Here is a 22,941-nt window from a genome sequence, read left to right on the forward strand (position 1 = left end):
AATAAACTTATCTTATTTTTCGAACACACATACAACGTAGTTCTTAACGGAATACTCGACTGGTGGCGTCAGAGTATCTAACACAGCAAGACTCGGCTGTCACAACGAATGAGAAAGAGATAATCCGCAATTCTCAGAAAATGCCGAATAAAATAAAATAAAATAAAAATAATATTTTATTTCGGTAACGCGTTAAATTGTTGTATCATATCATTATAACGCGTCATTAATTAATTAATCATTATTATTACACGAGACGCAATTCACTTATTTAATACAAAAAAAAAAAACAGTCGTACACTTATCAGTTTCGCGCTGATGCTTCGGCTTGTTCACTTGTTCCCAAAACTCGGATATTTGTTCACAAAATTTTCTTTTAATTAAATTTATTTGCTTGCTTGGCTGATTGCTGGCTACCATTAATCGGCCGATAGTCGAGTGCCATTAATGGGCCGAGGTTATCATTCCGGCTATGACCTGTTTATTGGCCAATAAAAGTTGCCATTGCTGAGCCATTAATCGACATTCTTCGCCCAGTAATGGCCCGATTTAGTGCCGATTTCCAAACTTTGTATGGGTTGGGCTGTAAACACATCACTTATGGCTCTCGTTGGAGAAATATTCATACGAATATTTCTCTAGCTGACTACGGGTCCTTGGATAACCTGCAACAAAGAGAGGTACATCTCTGAACGGCCACGCGGATGGTTTAAATAATAAGTATTTACTAGATATGACGAACGTCTTGTCACAAACTTTTCAACACCGATTTTAAAAAATATTTTATTAGTTCAAGTAATTCATTTTAATGTTTATTATAAGTTCATTATCGAAAGTATTAGCCATTTTTAATGATGGCTCAGGAACAAAAATTTAAATTGTCGACTTATGTAAAACCATAGTAAATTATTTAAAATTATATGAAGTTTCATATCATCATCTAAAACTTTATATAATTAATGTAATCACACTCAAAAGTTGAAGTTAAAGTGAATATTACTATGTAACATGATTTTATTGTTAGTAAATTAGTAGAATAAACCATTCAGTGCATATTAATTTTTTTATTAATAAAAAATCATGTGTTATCACTCGGGCTCGATCCTGGATCCTTCTACTTATGAGTCGAAAATTAGCAAACTATTCACTCGATGCATACATTATGAAGGATAATAGGATTCAGACCAGGACGTATTCTTTTAACTTCAAAAGTCCATAAATTTCAATTGTGTTTAGTTTATTTTTTGCGAAGTTAATTCAATACCTTTTCTTTCAGGAGTTTTTATTGGCAATTGATGTAACATCCAGTGGTACGCCTGAAGAAAAGTTAAAATGGGCGTTTCGCATGTACGATGTCGATGGAAACGGAGTTATCGATATTCAAGAAATGACTAAAATTGTTCAGGTACTGTACATAAATATAATAGATTTTAAAAAATCATTCTATGTTGTCCGCTACATATAGCCATCTGAATTCATACTTTACTTATAAAACCTATTCAGTTCAGTGTAAAATTTCGTTAAAATCGTAAAAAAATTTCGTTGAATATTAAAATAGCTTAAAGTAATAGATTAAAAAATTATTAGAAGTTCATTAAATTTTAAAAGTTGTAAGTATTTTCAAAATGATTATTGAAATACATTTGAAGTCATTTGACACTAGGAGTTCTGTTACTGTAAATTGATAAGAATAAAACTTAAATTGACTTTATACTATTTTTTTACAAAAACAAAATTTTTCGGAAACTATGAAGAAAAATTCAAAACAATGCTTAATTATATTTACAAAATTTATTTTGGAATTTTTAAAAAACATTTAAGAAAAAATTTATTTATAAATTTTTTGGGGCACCCTGTTTTGCCTCCCTCTCCCTTATATATAATTTTACCGAGTTTTCCACTATCGGGGACTTACTGGAAGTGAAGTCTACTCACCTGACAAGGGAAGACATTCGAAATACGGCGAATAAATAAAATACATTCCGTAATTAAAAAAATAATAACAATGAATTCATTTATGTCAATACATGCGTAATCGCACTCAATAATACCGCTACAACGTATCTTAGCTCGAAATTTAATTAACATGGTAATTCAAAAACTTCGTTGATCAACATTAAAAATTAACAATTGATTGATTATACAAGTTACGATTGGTTGACACAATAACTTAATAATTGATCGAATTAATAACGAAATTAACAATTTTTCGAATCAACACAAGTAACTATTGATCGATGGTTCAAATTCTCAAAGTGTCGATTTTATTAGCTGAATTGAACAATACTTGCACATTCAATACCACGTTCGTTATTCATATAGCACAAAAAAACAGTCATATTTAACTTTAAATGTTATGGTAAGAATAATTACTACGGCTTACTCAAAGTAACTTGAAGTCACGTACAAATACAGTCGAACTCCATTAATTCGGACATTTAGTCTACGAATGAGGACCGAGATAATGGAATCTGAATTAATGGAGTTCAACTGTATCCGTCGTTATCCAAGCTGGAATTGTCGGTTCACTTTGGTTCCGTCTTCTTCATCCGTATCGGCGATGGCACTGCAGTTGACTCTCAAAGATCCTTGGATTAATTATTGATTTGATACACCATCGACAGTCAGCCGTCAGGCTTGTATAACAGTCAACAAGCCCCCTGAGCTGCTTCAAGTCATATCTGCTCCAGCAGTACGGACTTCTTGTAGCCAAAGTTGGAAGCAGTAATCTATACGTGACCAAATACAATTTTTCAGCCCACGTCCGTGTCGTAATCGTCAATACGGCTTGCTAGTTGCCTATCAGGGCCCTTTCAGTGGCATTTCGCGATATTGAAAAAAAAAATCAAATGCAAATAATCAATAAACGTTCATACTTTCGCATAAACAACACTCAAACGGTTGGATTCGGGCTTGGACGACGTAATTTAAATTAATTAATTAATCCTAAATTAATTTCTTTAAATCGAATTTACGACGTATTAACGCATAAACACATCAATAACTCGTTGATATGTATGATGGGCCGAAGATAGGACATGGTTTTCCACATTTCACTATATATATATATAGGATATAACGCGCCGTTCTCCAACGATAGCGTCCACCGATCTTGATGAAACTTAGTATACTTGTTCTATGGACGGTTCCCTTGGATGAGTTCGAAGATGAGCCAATTCGGCCAATAAGTTTAGAAGTTATGGTTAATTGAAATTTTGTCAAATTTTCAAAAAAAAATTGCTTACTAATTCAACTGGATGTAACGTTTAAACGGAAAGAGATAGCTTATTTTTGTTCGTTCTATGTAAAGCTCGTTCGATTGCATTCAATTTTCACTATGCAGCTCATTGATTTAACCATTTTTTCTATGAGATAAATGGTTTTGAACATTTACAAAATATTATAAAAACTAATTTTATGTAGGTTTTCACTTTGATTATAGCCACAATTTTGAACCGATTGCCTTGAAAATTGGCATACGTATTTTGTGGGTGACTACCTTGATTGAGTTTGAAAATGAGCTCAATCGGTCGATTACTTTAAGAGTAATAGCATTTTAAAATTTTCAAAATGTCCAAAATTCATATTTTCACTTATTCTTTTTTCAATATCTTTTGAAAGTGTTAACTTATTGACTATCGGTAAAATATTCATCTGAAAGCTCTTCAAATAAGCTTTCATTTTCATGCCTACATATATGCAGGTCTATAAAACTGGCAGTGAAAAGTGTGCAGAAACCAATGCGATTTGCGCCAGAATTTGTCGCTAAATAGTTGCTAATTAGTTGCTGTAAAGCCGATTTTAATGCTCAAACCGATTTCAAGAAAATAAAGTTACAACTAGCTTATGCGTAAGATAGCAGTGAACTCGCAAAATCGGTGTTGCATAAGACGACTGATAGGTAGAAATTTGTTGCTAATTTGTTGCTGGAAAACAGTAAAAATCGCATCAAATAATTGAGAATCAGCTGAACCTAACCACCAAGAACTAATGCTTAAAGTTCCTACAACCTTCACACGCATTTTCAAAAACTAGGGACGGTCATTAATTTTGTTGCTGCCCCTAAATCAACTCAGTAATACTGAAAGAGCCAGCAACGGAATAGAAATAGAGGATCAAGAGGTCTTAACGATCGGCAACTGAAAACTGTTGGCCCTGCTATATTAACCGGTGGTTTTTATGGACTGAAAGTGAAAGTTTATTTTATTTCTGCTCATAAATAAACTCAAAAATAATAAAAGAGTCAGCAACAAAATAGAAATAGAGCATCAAGAGGTCCTAACGATCGGCAACTGAAAACTGTTGGCCCTGCTATGTTAACCACCTTGATTTTCATTGTTATAAAACTATTATAAGCAATAATTATAATTTATGTCTATAACATATTTCTGAGTTTCAAGAACCAACTGAAAGCAGTGTGGCAAGTTCAATGGTTAATGATTTTCATTCTATACAAAGAAACGATAGAGATGATACAGACGAGAGTAGTGCCGATTCCAGCAAAAGTGATAATAAATCCTAGATAAAGAAATTAAAACACACAAACCACTGGTCAGAAATAGGTGTGGAAATTATGAACGAAATTAAAATAATAGGAAAAAACCAGATAGGTGATAGGACAAATGCACATTTCATGCCTGCATTCCAAGAAAAGTTATTAAAAGGTCTAACAGACTTGCCATTATGGTCATGCGTTGTAAGGGATAAATTTAATTTTAGACATATACCTGCTTCCAGCGCTTATGTTGAAATCGATTTCAATTTAACTAAAAATTCATTTTTAAGAAATGAAGTATTGCCCATGAGAGTGGATGAATACATTTAAAAATATATTACATATATAAATGGCGAGCTGAAAATTATAGAGGCCAAAATTAATCAAACTATTGATGATGATCTAAAAAATGATGAAACTAATGATTACTTGAATCCTGATGATGAGTCGAATGTAAACACTCATATAGATGTCGAAAATCCTATTTTGTGTCCTGCTTGCCTGAATAATAATGTACCAACCGATATGCACAAGTGCTCTCAAAACGCTACTGTAAGAACAGGTGATAAACTACAGTATTTAGCGGTGCTAATCAGAATGAAGTAATGACAACCGATCTTTAGACATAACCATGTGTAGTATCCGCGTTGATGCTGACCCTTTAAGTTGAACTAGACTACATCTAAACAAGATACAAAATATTGTGTGGGTCAAAACATAATCGAACGAGAGTTGGACTATCATGTTCCCTGTAAATTGTACCACATTTTTTAACACGGCCGATTTCTCCGTGCGAATTTTTTGCTAACTCTCCAAGTTCTAATGATATTCTCTTAGACAAGCAAAAAATCGTTTAACGGGACACGTCAGTGCCAAACCAAAATCGAGCTGGCATGTTCCCTATTATTAGGTAACCCACTGTTTAACCCCGCCAATTTCTTTTTACTAATTTTTTACTAAGTTTTTAAGTGATGCTAGAAACTCATTGGGCAAGCAACAAAATGTTTGACGTACCACGTCATTTTCGAACAAAAATCAAGCTGGCGTGTTTCCTATCATCAAGTAACTCATTGATAAACTCAGATAATTATTACCTTCTAATTTCATGATGACGGGGAATGTCACACAAACATTTAACTGGCATCGTCCTATTTTTAGATAGCCCACAGTTTGACTCAGCCAATTTGTTTTTGCTAATTTCTTGCTGAGTCTTTCAGCGTTGCTAAATACCCATCAACCAGCAACAAAAAGTTTGATGGATGACATCAGTTTTTGACAAAACTCTTGAAGAATGACGTCATTGTCAAATGAAAATCAAGCTGGCATGCTTCTTATCATGCGAGAATTTGTTAGTGAATCGAGCCTATTTTTATTCGCAAACTTGTTGCTGACTCTTCGAGTGTGGCTCAATACATCTTAGATCATAAATGAAATATTTAAAGGGCCACGTCATTGTCAAACATGTTGAGTTTCTATTTTGTGGCTGGCTCTTTCAGTATTTCTAAGTCTATTCGTGAACAGCAACCAAACAAACTACTGCTTTCACTCCATAAAAACCACTAGTTGACATAACAGGACCGTCAGTTTTTAGTTGCCGATCGTTAAGACCTCTTGATGCTCTATTTCTATGTCATTGCTGGCTCTTTTATCATTTCTGAGTCTATTTATGAGCAGCAACAAAATCAACTTTTGCTTTTAGTCCATAAAAACCACCGGTTAACATAGCAGGGCCAACAGTTTTCAATTGCTGATCGTTAGGACCTCTTGATCCTCTATTTCTATTCCGTTGCTGGCTCTTTCAGTATTAGTAAGTTGATTTAGGGGCAGCGACAAAATTAATGACCGTCCCTAGTTTTTGAAAATGCGTGTGAAGGTTGTAGGAACTTTAATCATTAGTTTTTGGTGGTTAGGTTCAGCTGATTCTCAATTATTCGATGCGATTTTTACTGTTTTCCAGCAACAAATTAGCAACAAATTCCTACTTATCAGTCGTCTTATGCAACACCGATTTTGCGAGTTCACTGCTATCTTACGCATAAGCTAGTAGTAACTTGATTTTCTTGAAATCGGTTTGAGCAACAAAATCGGCTTTACAGCAACTAATTAGCAACTATTTAGCGACAAATTCTGGCGCAAATCGCATTGGTTTCTGCACACTTTTCACTGCCAGTTTTATAGACCTGATTCATGATCATCGATTAAGCAAGATTCTGAAGGTTTACCGTTTGGCACGAAAAAAAATCATTGTGGCGTTTTTATGGTAACGAGCCTTAACTTTAATTACCGATTCTATATCTTTCAATTGGTCTAATAGTATACTAGATATATTATGCATATGCGTTCAACAATGATTTAAGAGTTGAGTTTTAAAATGTTCTTGCTGGACACTGCGAATTTCCGAATTTCTGATAAAACAAATGAGAAACAAAAAAAACACAATTTCTTGAAATTAAATTAATTTTTACATGTTGCAACATTTTGCATATCTATATATTAGACCGGTTCAAAAAAATTGACTATTTTTTTTTTTCAAAACCCGTAGTGAAATATCTTCCTAGTCATGAAAAAAGAAGCCTGTGAAAACGGGAGCTCTTAATATCAATTTTGAAAGGTCGCTCATCGTAAATTTCTATTTTACGTTTAAATAACATGGGAAAAAAATTTTTTTATTTTTTTATTTTTCTAGCTCGGCATTCGCACGTCATTTAAATAAGTACATAGCATGTTCTTGAAGAGAATTTAACGCTTTACAAAAAAGGTCTCTTATCATTTTTTGATAAATCCATTCATTCGAAAGTTATCGGAGCTGGATGTCAAATCTATAATAAATTTCCAAATCTTTTTACTTTTCCAGCAAAACTATCAGACTTATCAAAAAATGTCATAGAATCTTTTTTATAGACAATTTTATTCCCTACAAATTATTTTCAATGAAGTTCTTTGAAATTCCGCATTGTTTTCTAGTTATTTTCGTTTTAATCTCAAGTTCTCAGAATAGAGTAGAAGACTATTATTTTTACGAGCTTGGCATTAAAATGAAAATAGTTAGAAAACAATGCGGTATTTCAAAGAACTTCATGAAAAATAATTTGTAGGGAATAAAATTGTCTATAAAAAAGATCCTATGACATTTTTTGATAAGTCTGATAGTTTTGCTGGAAAAGTAAAAAGATCTGGAAATTTATTATAGATTTGACTTCCAGCTCCGATAACTTTCGAATGGATGGATTTATCAAAAAATGATAAGAGACCTTTTTTGTAGAGCGTTAAATTTTCTACAAGAATATGCTATGGACTTATTTATATGACGTGCGAATGCCGAGCTAGAAAAATAAAAAAATAAAAATTTTTTTTTCCCATGTTATTTAAACGTAAAATAGAAATTTACGATGAGCGACTTTTCAAAATTGATATTAAGAGCTCCCGTTTTCACAGGCTTCTTTTTTCATGACTAGGAAGATATTTCACTGCGGGTTTTGAAAAAAAAAAAATAGTCGATTTTTTTGAACCGGTCTACTATATATACAGCTTGAAGATGAAATAAATTGTGTTAGAGGTGCAATTAATTAATGTGACGGGACCGAAGTCCACCTACGTTTTGTGGGAGGCCGTTTCCACGCCCTTTCGGGCGTACACGCGCTGCAAGGTTATTCCCTTTCCCGACCCAGACAACACTTTTTGCCAGAAAACATAATCGAGTGACGACTAAGGTGGACATTATCCGGAGGTATAATAAAAAAATCCTCGATGCGCGTGGTATCTAACCACAGCCACCACTAGTACATACCACTCTTGGGCCAAACACTACTACTGTCTCAGGAAGTAAAGAAACTCTGGTCGAAGTGGGCCTAAAAAGGCCCCCCGTGGTACCAGTTCCTATGACTGGTAACCAAGTTGCTTTAAGATAAATGGTGAGACGCAACTTCTCCTCAGTACTTTAAAAGGAGCTTCTTCCACGTTATCTTTTAGATTTCGAACAAGCAATTATCCACTTGTTCAGGCCCTGATGAATTTTCTACTCTCCGCACCTTTAGGCTCTCTGATTATTCAAGCCAATTCAAAGTTTAGAACAGCTCGGAGGTGTTGGAAGTACAGATATAGTTACATACTTTTTTGTGACTGCGTATTTTTTACGACAATCAGTATAAAATTTTACATTTTATTTACCGCCCCAATCGAACCATCTAATACCGTCCTTACCGTCAAAATTGATATGTTCTATACTTGTGATCGGTATAGACCGGTACAGGCTGAACTCCAAACATTGACCGGAAATGGCTTACGGCTTCGTAGGTCAGCTATAATTATCGATCCCAGGTCGATAATTTTTGAATCAATGGCTGTAAGTTCTGGCTAAAGAATGCCAACGGTTGTTAGACGTTATCAACGCGTTGTTGAAAAACTGCGCTGATTCTGATTTTGTGCTTCGGTAAAAACTGCCTAATCGACGTCTGCTCTTGGGTGCACGAGGTGTAGCATCAGCGGAAAATCGTTTAGCTGCATCAAAGGCGTTTTGCAATTCGATTGTCTATTTGATAGATTGCAATCGTTTGATTTTCGGACTTCCCAGTATTTTGTTAAGTGGCGACAAAATTTCCGCAATGTTCTTAATGAACTCTCCATAGAAATTTATGGTGCCCAGAAATCCAATTGGCAGTTTTAAAATAATAAAATATTGGAACAAAACTTTTTTAAAATTTCAACTTGAGACCCTCTACAATAACTATACTTTTAAAAGAAATAACACCTACAAAATGTTCTCTTGTCATTTTCGTAATAATTATTGTTTATTGTTCTTAGGCAATTTACGACATGTTGGGTGCATGCTCAAGTAACCGGCCAGCAGATAGTGCAGAAGAAAGAGCCAAGAACATTTTCGCAAAAATGGATGAGAACAACGACGGTCAATTAACGCAGGATGAGTTCCTCAAAGGATGTCTCCAGGATGAGGAACTTTCCAAGATGTTGGCTCCTTAATTTTAACGCATCTCAGTCAGCTAATAATTGAAATTTCACATCAGAATTTCATGATCTATTCAGTGATAATGCTAACCGCTCCAAAGAACGAAACATAATTGTCGATGTTGCATGCACGTTTCTTTAGCATATTGTTCTTGTGTAGTGGAGCTATTCAATTTCATTGATGCGGAAAAATTCACGGACATGTGTTGACCCGCATTTTCGTATTAACGATATGTGATAATATATCATTTATATATGATGTATTGGATTAGAGTTAATAAGCTCTAAACCATTGAAAATTGTATCGATTTTTATTCCAAACAACACTTAACTCATTCGATACTTAATTTAACTTAATTAAACTTTTGAAACTTCTATTGCACTGACAGTATTACTATCAACTTACTACTTTTTCTAATACATATAAAATAAACAACTATCCATTTAATAATAATAATAATAATAATAATAATAATAATAATAATAATAATAATAATAATAATAATAATAATAATAATAATAATAATAATAATAATAATAATAATAATAATAATAATAATAATAAAATAATAATAATAATAATAATAATAATAATAATAATAATAATAATAATAATAATAATAATAATAATAATAAAAATTATAATAATATTAATAATAATAATAATAATAATAATAATAATAATAATAATAATAATAATAATAAATAATAATAATTTCACCACTATTGATGGTATTTTCATCATTTTTTTCATAAATCTTGTAATTGTGTTATCACCAAGCCAGTAAATGGAATTTTTCAAATATATTTTTTGTTCACCCAAGTTACGGTTTAATATTGAGACGAGTAATTCTTTCATTTTTATTTATTGTGTTTCATCATGCTGCTGTCAGATGCATGCTTACCAAATTTTAATGTACATTGTTTTTCCCGGCTTCTATATATTATTTATTGTTCGATATCCGTAACAATTAGATAGATAATTAAAATATTTTATGTAGTTCAAAGTGCTCATAAAATATTACCAATATATGGAATGAGCTTTTATTAAATTTTTTACATAAAATAAATCAAAGAAAATTTTGCACTTTTTTTCGTACGAAAATGTCATATTAATACAAACATAGAAGTTAAACTATAAATGCATGTTAAAATAAGAGAATAAGGGAAAAGAAGTAAATAACTACCTGCACGAAAAGTAGTAGATGATGAATTTTCATCAGGTTACTTTATTTAAAACAAACCAATGTATTTCAGTGGTACTTTCAAGAATTCAACGCTTTCCATATGCTTGTAATTTATGACTTCTAACACGATGTTATAAGAAATAGTCGAATCAATTTCATATCCTATTTCTTTTCCTAGTTGTGATAACTTGTGAGTGAATTAGAGAATTATAAATACATGATTCTTCATAATCAACTCACACGTATAGTTATTAAAGTGCATGATAAATAGCACTTCTAATGCCCGATTTGTGTAAACTTTTAACTCGTCTTTAGTGGTCATCAATAAGGTAAGCGTAATAAATTCAACTGACTCATTATTTTGTTTTTATAAGACTTAACTTATTATATCTCTAATCGATAACGGGCTCTGGTCAATAATATATGGTCTAAAAAAAAAATTTCCGATTGCTCAAATAATTTTTTTCATTGTTTTTAAGATTCATTGAAATAATTCACTAATTATGTAATCTCAAACCATTTAAACCTTGGTTAGAGTTAACGATGTACTTTTCTTATTGATTTATCATAAATGTTTTTGAAATCTACATTCAACATCTTTTGAAATTCTAGTAAATCAAGAAATTTCGTTAACTCTAATTTTCGTTACAGTCTTCTTTGGGATAAAAAGTAAATATATTTCGTAAAAGATATTGAACATTTATATAAAGCATAAAGACTGTTTACAAAAAAAAAAAAAACGTTTGTTAAACTTTTTAACATAAAAAAAGCCTTGTTACGAAAATTTTCTTTTTTAAGCAAAATATTTTTCAAGTCATGCGATATAAATTATAGGCATTCTTACAATTTAATGATTATGTAGGTCAGTTGTAGGTAAATTTCTTTCACTATTGCCTTATCAGCTTATTCTGGTTCTGTTGTCTAATTTCAGAATCGCTTAACAAAGTTAAGAACAGAAATATCGTGGCATATTAAAAATGGCATAATATTATATCTGACGTCCGAAAAAATTAGCTATCCATTTATGTAATAACACAACTACTTCTGTGTTTTCATAATGAACTAATATTTGTTACTTTAATCTTAATATAAACTTATATAAAGTAAAATAAGTATTGACTTTTGTTTTTCGAATGAGAAAGTAAAAAATAGTTTTGTTAAAGAAAATCTTTTTGTTCTCACCATTACACAGAAAAAAAGGATATCTTGACGTAAGAAATTTTTTGCTGCCGTAAGAATATTTTTTGCAATTTGAAATAGAAACAATAATTTTCTTAGTTCAAAAATTAAATTCTTTAAAATTTAGTCATTTTCATTTGAGATTTTCTTTTTTATTAAGCCGACATAAAAAATATTTTACGGATTAAGAAATATTTTCTTGAAGGTAAATAGATTTTTCGCCTAAGGATGAATTCAATTGTTCAAAGATTAAAAAATGTTTACCTTAAAAATAATTAATTTTGAATCAAGATAATCTGTGATTATAGCCAAAGACAAAAAGTGCTCAATTCAAGAGTAAGCAATATCTATGTCACTTGTTGTGTTGGGACGTAAATATATTGAACCAATGGCAACTGTGCTCAGCCCAACACAAATTTTTTTTTGAGAAAGGTTACTAAACTATACTAAAGTGACAGTAGTGTAGAGTTTGCTAAAAATATAAATGGACTCGAGATGAAATTTTTTTTCTTCTAATTTTCGATCGGGAAAATTATAAAAAAAAAAATTTAACTGTCAAAAGACAAAATTAAATAGGTATTTTCATACATATTTCCTGTATGATATTCTGCGCGTACACATACTTTACTGCTTCACACACAGAAAGAGCATGCTTGTTGGAAATGCTATGGTGTCATAGTAAAGCCGGACTATGTTGGCCACTTGAAGAAAATTAAAACAAACACATGCAAAAATTACCACGGTCATAGTGAAATTTACAACAATTATATCAACAATTACTGTCTATTGTGAATTTTACTGTAGTCATAGTAATTTTTGCAATCTGTTTAATTTAATTTCCGTCAGGTAGCCAACATAGTCTGGTTTTACTATGACACCATAGTATATCAAACAAGAATAATTTCTCCGCGCAGCATTTAGTATCTAAAAATGCCACTGTTTGATTGTTTGTGTGGCTCACCGGACATATATAAATTGAACGGAATTTGGCATAGGTTTAAATAACGTAACTGGTAGAGCACTCAGTGCGTAAAGGAATTAGTCTGGGTTCGATTCTCAGTTCAGGCTATCCGATGATTATTCTCAATTTCTCTGTAAAGTCTTAATTAAAAAGCTTCCTTTCTTAATTTTTTACCTATTGTAATTTTCTTGAAAAAGTGGGAAACACTTCACGTAAATTTTCTGTATGATATGTTCTGCATGTATACAAACGTTCCTGCGTAAAAGAATTCAATATTTAAACTGTGTCATATCTAATCAAGAGTATAAATACACTACTTACAGAAATTAAGATATAAAAAAAATAGTAAATTTTTTAGCGATTTTTAACATGCTGTAACTCAAAGGAAAATGGTCGTACAGCAAAGAAAAAAAAGCAAATTGTAGCTTCGAGTTTCTAGTTTTCAGATCTGGCCTTCAAAATTTTTTATCATGCACGGTTCCAAAGTAATCCTAAGAAAACCAGCGCAAAAAAAATTTTCCAAATGTTCGCTTGTCTTAAAAAAGGTCTATGGGCGTCAATAATTTTTTTTTATAATCTACTCTTATGGCTCTTTTAGGCAATTTTATGCCCGTTAATTTGCCGCCCTCAAAAAGTCTACGACTATTTGGCGCCGAGTGATCACTGATCGAAGCAAAAAAGTCCATTCTGGCTTTGACAATTAATAACTCAGGACAAATTGGTCGTACAGAGAATGGAAATAGGGTTTTGAAAACTGCAAGACATCCTCTATAAGACACAAATAGTGGCTATTAATGAATAAAAAATTTTTTCGAAAATAAGGTTGTTGATTAAAAATAAGGTAAAAACTTGCATACTAAGGGATATTTGGAAATCTTGGTATAACTTTAGATATAACGCATAAACAAAAGATAACGTCGGTTTTTTTTCCAACCTCAAAGTGTCCCGAAAAAACCCTGAAAATTTCAAAGCGCTGCCATTTTTTTTCTTAGTGCTCCGAAGCTTTAAATCGATTTGCCAAAAATCGCATAATGAGCGATTCTTTGATTTTTGATCATTTCTTCAATGTCAGCTGGTTTTTTTTAGCGACAAGCTTTATTTCTTCAATCAAAAACATTAATTATTGGAAAAAATAGTAAAAAAATTTTTTTTTTTCTTCAATTTTGATTTTTTTAGAAATTTGTGTTTTTTTTTATATTTTTCTTTCTCGTCATCATCAAAACGATTTCGATGTTAAGAAAATAAAATGTGAAGATGATAAGGAAGAAAGAATTCGAAAAAAAAAATTTCGTGAAAATCAAATTTCTTCAAAAAAATTTTTTTACTATTTTTTCCAATAATTAATGTTTTTGATTGAAGAAATAAAGCTTGTCGCTAAAAAAAAACCAACTGACATCGAAGAAATGATCAAAAATCAAAGAATCGCTCATTATGCGATTTTTGGCAAATCGATAAATTTAAAGCTTCGGAGCACTGAGAAAAAAAATGGCAGCGCTTTGAAATTTTCAGGGTTTTTTCGGGACACTTTGAGGTTGGAAAAAAAACCGACGTTATCTTTTGTTTATGCGTTATATCTAATGTTATACCAAGATTTCCAAATATCCCTTAGTATGCAAGTTTTTACCTTATTTTCAATCAACAACCTTATTTTCGAAAAAATTTTCATTCATTAATAGCTACTATTTGTGTCTTATAGAGGATGTCTTGCAGTTTTCAAAACCCTATTTCCATTCTCTGTACGACTAATTTGTCCCGAGTTATTAATTGTCAAAGCCAGAATGGACTTTTTTGCTTTGATCAGTGATCACTCGGCGCCAGATCGTCGTAGACTTTTTGAGGGCGGCAAATTAAAGGGCATAAAATTGCCTAAAAGAGTCATAAGAGTAGATTATCAAAAAAAATTTATTGACGCTCATAGACCTTTTTTAAGACAAGCAAAAATTTGGAAAATTTTTTTTGCGCTGGTTTTCTTAGGATTACTCTGGAACCGTGCATGATAAAAAATTTTGAAGGCCAGATCTGAAAACTAGAAACTTAAAGCTACAATTTGCTTTTTTTCCTTTGCTGTACGGCCATTTTCCTTTCAGTTACAGCATGTTGAAAATCGCTGAAAAATTTACTATTTTTTTTTATATCTCTTAATTTCTGTTAGTAGTGTACAATGTACACTGTACATATTTTCAAGAAGGAAACTTTTTTTCTTTTAATTTGATAAACAAAATGCTCAATTCAAAATATTTTATCTTATTTGAATAAAGCAGTTATATTTTCTGAGAAGATATTTATATCAAATGAAAAATTGTACGTTTTAAGTTGTTAAGATTTACGTGATTCAAGCTTATAATTTATTTCATGCAAGATTTTAATTTTTTCATTCCGAAAAAACATTATTGTCTTGAGTCGAAAAAATTGTGTTCTCAAACTGAAAGTAAATATTCTTCCGCAACACAAAAAAGTTTTTGTTGTGAGATATTGATATATATATATATATATATATATATATATATATATATATATATATATATTAGGGTGCTCCAGAAAAAATCGATATTTTTAACTTCCCGCTGAGAAAATTGTAAATTTTCAAAAATTCGGGAAGTTATGGGTTTCGGTCCGATTTACGAAAATCGAATTTTCATCAGATGTCGACGTTTTGAGGTCCTAGGAAGCTATTCTGAGTATTTTCAGAATGATGTCCGAGTGTATGTATGTGTGTACGTACGTACGTATGTAAATACCTGTATCTTTTGAACGGATGAACCGATTTTGATCTTTGAGGTGTCATTCGACGCGGCTTGTCAATATCTTGAAGCTGTAAGAAAATTGAGCTTGATCGGTAGGGCTGGTTCAGAGATATTCCAAAAATGAAATTTTTTTAAAAATGTTTTTTTTTTGATAACTTTTAATGTGCTCGATGGATTAATTCCAAAATGGACTGGGCTCTAGAGCTTTATAAACCGCGTCGAATGCCACCTCAACTATCAAAATGGGTTCATTCGTTCAAGAGAAACCGTTGTCGAAAGAATTAAAAAAAATTTATTTTTTATTTTTTTTGAAATATCTCAAAAACGACTCGATAAATCGAATTCAAAATTCAATCAGCTTTAGAACTTGAAAAAACGCGTCGATTGCCACCTCAACCGTCTCAATCGATTTATTCGTTTGAGAGATATCGTTGGAGAAAAAATGGTAAAAACTATTTTTTTCGAAAAGCACGGTATAGAACAGTATTTTCGAGCTCGAAGTGCTCGAAAATGTATTCACGACAAAATTTTCGATCTCAAAGAGCTCGAAAACAGCGGGAAGTTTTAGGGCTGGCCCGTAGGGTCAACCGATAGACAGATTTTTTTTTTCTTTCGACTGTTGTAGAAAAAGCTAATAGCATGGAAATTTTATTTTTTTCTATAAAAAATCTCATAACTTCATATGACGTTGAGGAAAAAATTTGAGTCATGAATATTTTTGTAGGAAATTTTATGTTCAACAAAATTGTCCATTAGCTCATCAGCTCTAAAATGTACGATTCAAAAGTTACAGGTATTTGAAGTTGATAAATTTTTAAAAATCAATTATTTGGTTGTGATCTTTACATAAATCGATTCAAAAATAAATGAAAAATATGATAATAGTATAATAAATACGTTAAAATAATAATTTTGATCGTAGTTGAGTTTTATTCAAAGTAAATTTAGTAAAAACATTTATTATCTTCATGTCACACAAGCAGAAAATAATAATTTCTATGAAAAAGTATTTATAAAACATATTAAATAATCTTTAAGTACAAAATTTATATTGATGTTTTTAAAGCCTTTCTGTAATAAATGAAATTCGTTACAGAGCCTTTGTTTGATACTTTCGATGAGAGTAGCAGTTAGGGTGTGAATACCGTTGGAATGGTGATTTTCAAAAAGTCATCAACTTTAAATACCTGTAACTTTTGAACCGTACGTTTTAGAGCTTATGAGCTCATTGACAATTTTGTAGAGCATAAAATTTCATATAAATTATTCACGACTCGAATTTTTTCCTCGACGTCAAGTAAAGATATAGGATTTTTTATAAAAAAAGTGAAATTCCCATGCTATTAGCATGAGAAAATTCGAAGAGCGAGCGCTACCTTTCAAAATTGAAATAAAAAATCGTCCTTTTGACAGGATTTTTTTTTCGATATATAGAAACCGTTTTACAACAGCTGAAAAAAAAATTTCGATTTTTTTGGAGCACCCTAATCTATATACATATATAGATTTATCAATATTGAGGTACGGCAATACGCTCACAAATTAAAACAGAGAAGAGTGTTGCTTCAATAATTTTTTTTTTCTTAAGGGAAAACAGAATAGACTTGATTCAATATTTTTATTATATTAGTCGAAGAAGATGTTTTAGAATTGAAAAAGCGTAACTAGTTACACCAAGAATATAAAAAATAAATACAAGAGTTATCTTGGGTCAAGTCAACCTTTTTTTCTGTGTAAATATGCCACAAAAAGTTACTCATTGCAAAATAAACAATGAAACGAAAAATTATTCATCAGTTACATTGTACGAAATACAAAATTCAAATAATTTCATTTGACAGTACTAATAGCAAGCAAAGACAATCGAAATAATAACTGTTTTGAAAGTCATTTTTATAAATAGCAACAGATCTTGCATTTAAAAATAGCAAAGTGAATTTAAAAGAAATGCAGTTTATAGAAATTTAAGAACAGAAAACGTTAAATATAAAGATTATAAACTCGTAGCTTCAGAAGTTGAATAAATGTGGGCAGAAAAAAAATTATAAGTATGTATGTGAACTTTTATTCTGAAATTCATTATAATGCATAGTGGAAATTATGTAGTCGAAGTTAAAATGAGATGAATTTGAGTGACTTCGACCTTTCATTATGGAGGTGATAAGGTGTATAATTAATAAAATTATTTCATTCAAAAACAGAAAAAATACCAAGTGTATGACTATTTATAGAATTTAGTACGAGTTACCTTAATTTATTTAGAACTCTTTTGTCTTATTTGATATGTCCTGAGCTATTTCAACTGTACAACAACGTATTGATTGATATTTTATATAGTAATAGACACTGAAATAATTTATATTAAAGAACTCTTATTACTGATTATAGCTTTCATTCATTTTAAATTAAATATAAAATTTGTTTAAGCAAGGAGCAACATCACGGTGAACATCACGAAAACGAGTATATTTTTTTTTGATCCAAGGAAAGAGTATGATATTTAATTTAATGATTTGTTTTTGTTTGTACTTATAAAACAAAAGTTCATCAAATTATTGAAAATACAAAAGAAAATTTGATTTTTCAAATATTTCAATAATTTTAAAATACTATTAATATTTAAGTTCTCGTCCATGATCGAAATATTTCAAATAACTTAATCTTGGGAATTTGGACAATAAGTGAAGATGTTATGTTATAAAATTTGCAACGTTTCGCTGATTTATTTCAGCTTCATCAGGCGAACTAACAATCAAAAAAATTTTTTTTTCTTTATACCTTAGTCGAAAGTACGCACTTCCCTCCCTAATTTTAAGGCCTAAAGTCTTATTTCCCTCTCCTGGTGGAGTTACTCGCGCCTCACTTATATCGCCGGGAGCAAAAAATTTTTTTGTGCCTACAGAAACAGCCGGTTGCTGCCATCTAGTGATCGTCTACCACTTTATAAATAAAATTTTTCACGATAACGACGTAGATCGTTGCTTTATATATACGTCAGTATTTTTGTGTCTCGTTGTATATAATATTTTAATTAAACAGTGTAATTACAATAATAAGATGAATGAAAAAGTTTCATCGGATGAATCTATGGACGGGGATGAGGTGATAAAAGATTTTGATGCAGAGGCGAATTTTATTATTGAAAGTTTATGTATTTATTTATATATTTTTTATTGGCAGGAAAAAAAAACTTGTTCATAGGCATAAATTTATTTCCTTCGAAAAAAAATAATTATTTTTTATTTTTTGTAAGTTTAATTATGTCTTTTTTTTTGTTTTGTTTTTGATGCCTTCCCCCGCCGACCATACGCACTCGCTTCGCTCGTGCTTTCAAATGTCGTGGGGCAGGCATCAAAAACGCAAGAAAAAAAAAAGAGAGACAGAAAAAAATTAAAGTTTTATGTATGTCCGAAAAAGGCGCGTCAATAGGGAGCAAATAAAAAAAACATGGCGGACCTGTCAGCTGAAGGCAGAACGTGGTTGTATTGTTAATAGTATTCAAAAATGTTATTAATAAACGTACTTTCGACCAGGTATAAAGAAAAATCGTATACACCACACGGGAAGATAGTTAAAAGCCCTGCCCTGTGTGTCATGATGCCCTCGGCTTCGCCTCTGGCATCTTATCACACAGGGCAGGAATTTCAACTTTCTTCCCTTGTAGTGTAATATACTATTAAATTATCCTCACCATGATAATTAAAATGATCCAACCTGTAAGTCAGTTGTAAACACACTTGACAGATAGACATTGTTGAAATTTTATTTAATCTTATTCAATTATTAATCTGAATGGTATTTGAGAAAAATCTAAGCAAGTTGTTAACATTGTAATTTGAGAAAATGATTGAGATTATCAATATGCTGTTTTACTCTATTACATCCATTGACTTTGTAAGAACTAGACAAGGATGTTAACCATAAGAGTAACTATTATTATTTTTAGTTATATTTGTTTCATATGTCAAATATTTATATTAACAAAAAAAAGTTTTTTTGATTGTTAGTTCGCCTGATGAAGCTGAAATAAATCAGCGAAACGTTGCAGATTTTATAACATAACATCTTCACTTACTGTCTAAATTCTCAAGATTAAGTTATTTAAAAATACTATCCAAAAATTACAGTTTGCTGAAAGTTTATTAAAAATAATTAAAGTAAATTCTGATTCTAAGTAAGTAAAGAATAAAGATTTTTTTTCTTTACGAACACAAAATAGCCTCACACAAAGTCAAAATTCGAACAGTTTTTCACTAACAAATTGATGCAGTTTAATTTATTGTTTTGAAAAAAAAAAGGAAAATAAATAATGTCCCTTTAAGAAGGTTTGAGCAAAACGAGTCAACCCGCATAGAAAAGCTATATATTGTTAAAAGTATATGAAAAAATATATGGTGAATATGTGATAAATATATAGCGGCAAAAATATCTATATTGAAAAATATATGTTTTTTACATATATTGGATTATATATTTATCATAATATATTTGCTTGTATATAATGTTTTGTATTTTTCTATATATATAATCTCATATAATGCTCAATATATTATGATAAGAATATGTATATACTATCCATATATGATAAGCCATATATGGATAGTATATATATAATTTATAAGTATAATATAATAAACTTGATATATATATCCATATATTTTGGCTCATATAATTAGTGGTATATGGTCTCTATATAATTGATTATATATGAAAGAATTTATATGATTAAATATATGGTTCGCGGTATATTGGAATTATATTTTTCCAGTATATTAAAACTTATATTTTTCGCAATATATTGAAAATTTTATTTTTTCAATATACTTTTTCAATTTTTACACAATTCCACAAAAAAAGTCAAATTTATTATTTTTTCTCCTTCTGTTCATTGACCTTATATTTACTGGCAATAAGCTAAGAAAAGTAAAAAAAGTGCCATATATTTTACAATATATTGGAAACCATATATTTTGCAATATATTGAAAAACATATATAAAAAATATAAAAAATACTATATATTAATTAATATACTACTTTCAATATAATATATCAATAGAAAAAAGATATATTAAAATATATATGTAAAACATACATAAAAAGTCATATACTGATAAATATATTGATCATATATCCTAGCCATATATTTTTTTTCAATATATTATCATATATCAATACGGCAAAAATATAAATATTATTTTATATATTGTACAATATATCACATTATAATATTCATATATTCTATCATATATGTTTTCACATATAAAGTTTTTTCATGCGGGAATTTTTAATAAAAGAAAGCAATCAAATGGCTTCATTATTTTTGACATATGGTCTTATAAAAAGACGTGGCAACAGCGCGTTTTAACTTCTCAAACATCGATATTCGAATTAAAGCGGCAAAAATTTATTTCTAACCTCGTCTCTCTTTTTAATGTATTTCTATCTTCGTCTTTTCTCTCAGCTGCTCCGCGACGTTGCCAAAGCCTCGATAATATATTTCTCTGTCAATGAAAAAGATTAAGGACGTTCATCCATGAGACTTGATAGTAGATAAAAATTTTTATTTTTTAGTTTTGATAAGTTTAAGTATATACTAATTTTTCCTAAAAATTTGGAAGCTCGTTATGGATCATTTTGAAAAGTTATTAACGATTGAAAATTAAATTTTTAACATACAGTCTTATGGCAGATCAGATTTTTTTTTTGTTTTAAATTTTATATTTATATTATTTAAGTAGATACCATAATAAATATTGTTTTAAAAAATTCTTTGAAATATATAGTTTAGAGATTTGTTATAAAAAGTTAGTGTTATCGAATGTTTTAATTAATTAATAACTTTTTAAACTGAGATATTGAAAATTATTTAGGTGAACTTTCCACCATTTTGAAAACTGGCAACAGCGCACTGCACCGAAAGCTACACATACACATATACACACATTGAAAGTGTCAAAATATTACATAGGTTATAATCAGAGCTGTAAGAAACAAGTATACAATCTCCAAAAAATTATTTTAATAACGTTGAATGAAATATATAGTCAACTTAGATAGTTCCGTTACTGAAAAGTTGATAATGAGTTAATTCATGATCCAAAAGAATTCTTTAATTTGTCAACAAAATGAAATTACTTAGACTCTACAGGGTATATGTGTGTTTGCCAGCTGAGAGAGGCGTTGTTGCCAAATTTATTTAGCTGTTAAAATTAAGTCAAATCAGTCATCAATTGAAATTTACTGATATCTGCAAATAAATACTTGAAAAATATTCGATATACATTAATAAAATCGATAAATCATTGTAATATTTTTAATATTTATTGAAAATTTTTCCAAGAGCTAAATAAATTTCATAAAAATTTATTACTCATTTGAATCTAGCGTAGAGAATGAACGTCCTTAAAAAATTAAGTTCAACTTCAATTATTTAAATAATTACAACAGTAACACTATATTGTTAAAATGTTATCACATTTTACTAATATTCAATTTATAATATGTGATTTTTTATTTCTTACACTTGGAAGGTTAGTAATGATAAAAATAGAATAAGTCATGACGGATGCTTGTCAGCTATAAGAAACTGAGTATAAAAACTTTGGAAATGTCGTTCGTAAAACTTTGTTTTATAAGAAACGAGACGGTGGATCATTTTCAAATTTTGAGAATTCATTGATAAAGTACTCGTATAATCTATACATTAGGGAATTTCAAAAAACAACAAAAAGTTTTTTTTTCTTCTTGGAAGTAGGGTCAAAAGTTCCATTTAGATATGAAAAGACGTATGTGAAAAATATAGCCCTTAATATTAACATTAAGAGGTTCCTCATTGAACTTCTCTATTTTCCATAAGAATATCATGGAAAAAAATCTGTCTATCGGTTGACCCTGCGGGCCAGCCCCAAAACTTCCCGCTGTTTTCGAGCTTCTCGAGCTCGAAAACATTGTTGTGGATACATTTTCGAGCTCTTCGAGCTCGAAAATACTTTAGTGTGCCATTGTTTTAATAAAAAACCGATTTTAGCATTTCTTTCTCCCACGATATCTCAGGAATGAATTGACCGATTTTGATGGTTGCGGCGGCAATCGGCGTATTTTATTGAGTTCTAGAGCTGATAAAATTTTGGAATTGTTTGATTCAGTTGTTTCGAAGATATTCGCAAAAAACTGTTTTTTACCATTTCTTTCTCCCGCGATAACTCTCGAACGAATTATCTGATTTTGATGATTGAGGCGGCAATCGACGTGTTTTATTGAGTTCTAGAGCTGATTAGATTTTGAAGATGATCGTATAAGTCGTTTCTGAGAAATCAATAAAAAACTAAAATAAAAAAAAATTTTTAATTCTTATTCTTTGTATAACTTGTAAACTACATGACCGATTTACCCCAAAATCTAATCAAGACTAA

The 22,941-nt window shown here is 30.3% G+C and overlaps 2 protein-coding genes across 7 annotated transcripts in view; both read left to right on the forward strand.

The window, feature by feature from the left end:
* The window catches only part of LOC130669309 (neuronal calcium sensor 2), an 89,536-nt gene extending 79,634 nt beyond the window's left edge, over positions 1-9,902 (forward strand). For all 4 annotated transcript variants that reach the window (XM_057472111.1, XM_057472110.1, XM_057472112.1 and 1 more), the window contains 2 exons: positions 1,277-1,405; positions 9,296-9,902. In XM_057472111.1, coding sequence (XP_057328094.1) covers positions 1,277-1,405; positions 9,296-9,472 — 306 coding nt within the window. In that variant the 3' untranslated portion in view covers positions 9,473-9,902. The remainder of the gene's footprint in view (positions 1-1,276; positions 1,406-9,295) is intronic.
* LOC130669308 (neurocalcin homolog) overlaps positions 1-22,941 on the forward strand; it is a 131,687-nt gene that overhangs the window by 79,772 nt on the left and 28,974 nt on the right. The window contains exon 2 of one of the 3 annotated variants that reach the window (XM_057472109.1): positions 10,715-10,973. The exons of the other annotated variants lie outside the window; for them this stretch is intronic. The gene's annotated coding sequence lies outside the window, so the exon portion shown is untranslated. The remainder of the gene's footprint in view (positions 1-10,714; positions 10,974-22,941) is intronic. 3 annotated transcript variants of the gene reach the window in all.

The sequence above is a fragment of the Microplitis mediator genome, chromosome 6 (assembly GCF_029852145.1).
Source record: "Microplitis mediator isolate UGA2020A chromosome 6, iyMicMedi2.1, whole genome shotgun sequence".
NCBI classification, from domain to species: domain Eukaryota; kingdom Metazoa; phylum Arthropoda; class Insecta; order Hymenoptera; family Braconidae; genus Microplitis; species Microplitis mediator.